This window comes from Atta cephalotes, assembly GCF_000143395.1.
Source record: "Atta cephalotes unplaced genomic scaffold scaffold00004, whole genome shotgun sequence".
NCBI classification, from domain to species: Eukaryota; Metazoa; Arthropoda; class Insecta; order Hymenoptera; family Formicidae; genus Atta; species Atta cephalotes.
The window spans coordinates 163,420-165,469 of NW_012130068.1; the positions used below are offsets into that span (position 1 = coordinate 163,420).

At 31.4% G+C, this 2,050-nt stretch overlaps 1 protein-coding gene across 1 annotated transcript in view; it reads left to right on the plus strand.

Annotated features, from left to right (window-relative positions):
• Positions 1-924, plus strand: part of LOC105625850 (transmembrane protein 170A) — a 6,518-nt gene extending 5,594 nt beyond the window's left edge. Inside the window, exons 2-3 of the mRNA XM_012207161.1 lie at positions 563-668; positions 729-924. Coding sequence (XP_012062551.1) covers positions 563-668; positions 729-924 — 302 coding nt within the window. The remainder of the gene's footprint in view (positions 1-562; positions 669-728) is intronic.
• Positions 925-2,050: the final 1,126 nt, after the last annotated feature.

The following is a 2,050-nucleotide window of genomic DNA, read 5'->3' on the forward strand; positions in this document are numbered from 1 at the left end:
ACACACACACACACACACACACACACACACACACACACACACACACACACACACACACACACACACACACACACACACACACACACACACACACACACACACACACACACACACACACACACAGTAATAATTTCATTTGTATTTATAACATTAAATAAGAAGACAATAAGAAGGCTAATGTAAAGAAATGATTCACTGTAGATATTTTTCATTTAGTGACACAAATCAGCACAAATCATCCTATCTGTTATTTAATGAATATATGGACAACAGTGTTTGTGTTGACTGTGTATGTCTAAAGGGGAAACAGCAGTACAAAGGCAGTAGAATACTTGTATTATCAAGTGGAAAGCATCCTTAATTAGCACAATTAATTCAATTGATAGACTCATCTGTGACAAAATTCTAATTATGTATAGCTCATAATCCTCGATCTGTTTTTCTATCTGTCAAATAATGAAAAATTAATCATTCCATTTGTAATAAAAAAACTCATCGTAGTAGATATCAAAATTATCCTACTTAAATTTTTTTTTGGTTCAAATCAATGTCTATTTTTCAGAGATGTGGTATCAAATATTTCTCTGGGCCCTGTTTTCCTCGATATTTGTACATACGATTGCTGGTGCAATTTGTTTTGCTACTTTGCGACAGCACAAATACGGCAAGTATGTAAGTTATAGTCTATCTGTAAAACAGTCAATTCACAATGTTACATATATCCACAGATTTTTCCCATTGCTTATCATAATAATGGGTGTACTATTGCCACTGACATCGGGTGTCGTCAGTTCAGCGGCAGTTGCCTTTGTATATAGAGCATCTGGCTATCAAATGCCACCTTTATATGCATTGTTTTGGGGTATTGGACAGACTGTAGTACCGGTGTGCGTTGGATTCACACGAATATTGGCGACTTTGTAACCTGTTATTTATTACAAATACTGCATTTGTGATGTATTTATGTGTACATAAGAGCAGCAGTCAAGCATTTTTTTTAAATTATAGGTATGTACATATTAGGCATGGGAAAAAGTTATATCTAATGGGGAAAACACCACGAACTTTTTCTCATACCTGATATATAGGTAGTCCATCGTTGTGGGCATTTATAGTTGTATTGAGCTGACTGTAAAAGTGGAAAAAATTTTAATATTATTAAGAAGATGAGGAATATTTTCTATTTGGTGACACACAATAGTTGTTCTGTCTTTATTACTCATGAAATAGCAAAAAAAAAATAGAATGACATTTGTATCAACTTGTATATCAGTAAAAATATGTTTTCAGGAAGATGCTTTTAGCGCTTCGAATCAGTTTATTCTTGTTTCATGCCTAATAAACACTAAATAAAGATAGAGATAGAGGATGCTTTCCATTCATACTAATACAAATTGATACATTTTATGTTTCTCAACAACTTTAATGAATAACAAGGACAATAATACTTGTGTTGATTTGTGTCATTAAATAGAAAAAACAAAGAGTGACAAATAGTGTCTTCCCGAACGCACTTTAAATAAAAGATATCCAAATGGAAGATTATCCAATTGGAAGAATTCATAATAAGAAGCAAATATACATTTATCGAATATCACAGAAAGCATCTTAATTATTGTATGTATGTACACACACACACACACACACACACACACACACACACACACATACACACACACACACACACACACAATAAAGTTTGATTTTTTTAATTGTTAACATATCCTTTCAGTTTTATTATAAAGTACAATGTTAATTGGCATCATATAACAAATAATATGGTTCTAGACTATATTACATCATTTGTATCATACAGCCGTTTGTATAATTCCTCTCAAGACTTATCCATTTTTATATGTTGCTTGAAATTGTTTGCAATATTTTTGATATTCAGTAATCCTTCCTCCAAAGCCTTGAAAGCTTCCATTTTTGTGTTTTCATCAGAAGCATTTAGCAAATTGAGTACTAAATCTGAAAAGAAAAAGTGCTTTTTTAAGTTATTATTTTACACTTTATTATATATATATATATATATATATATATATATATA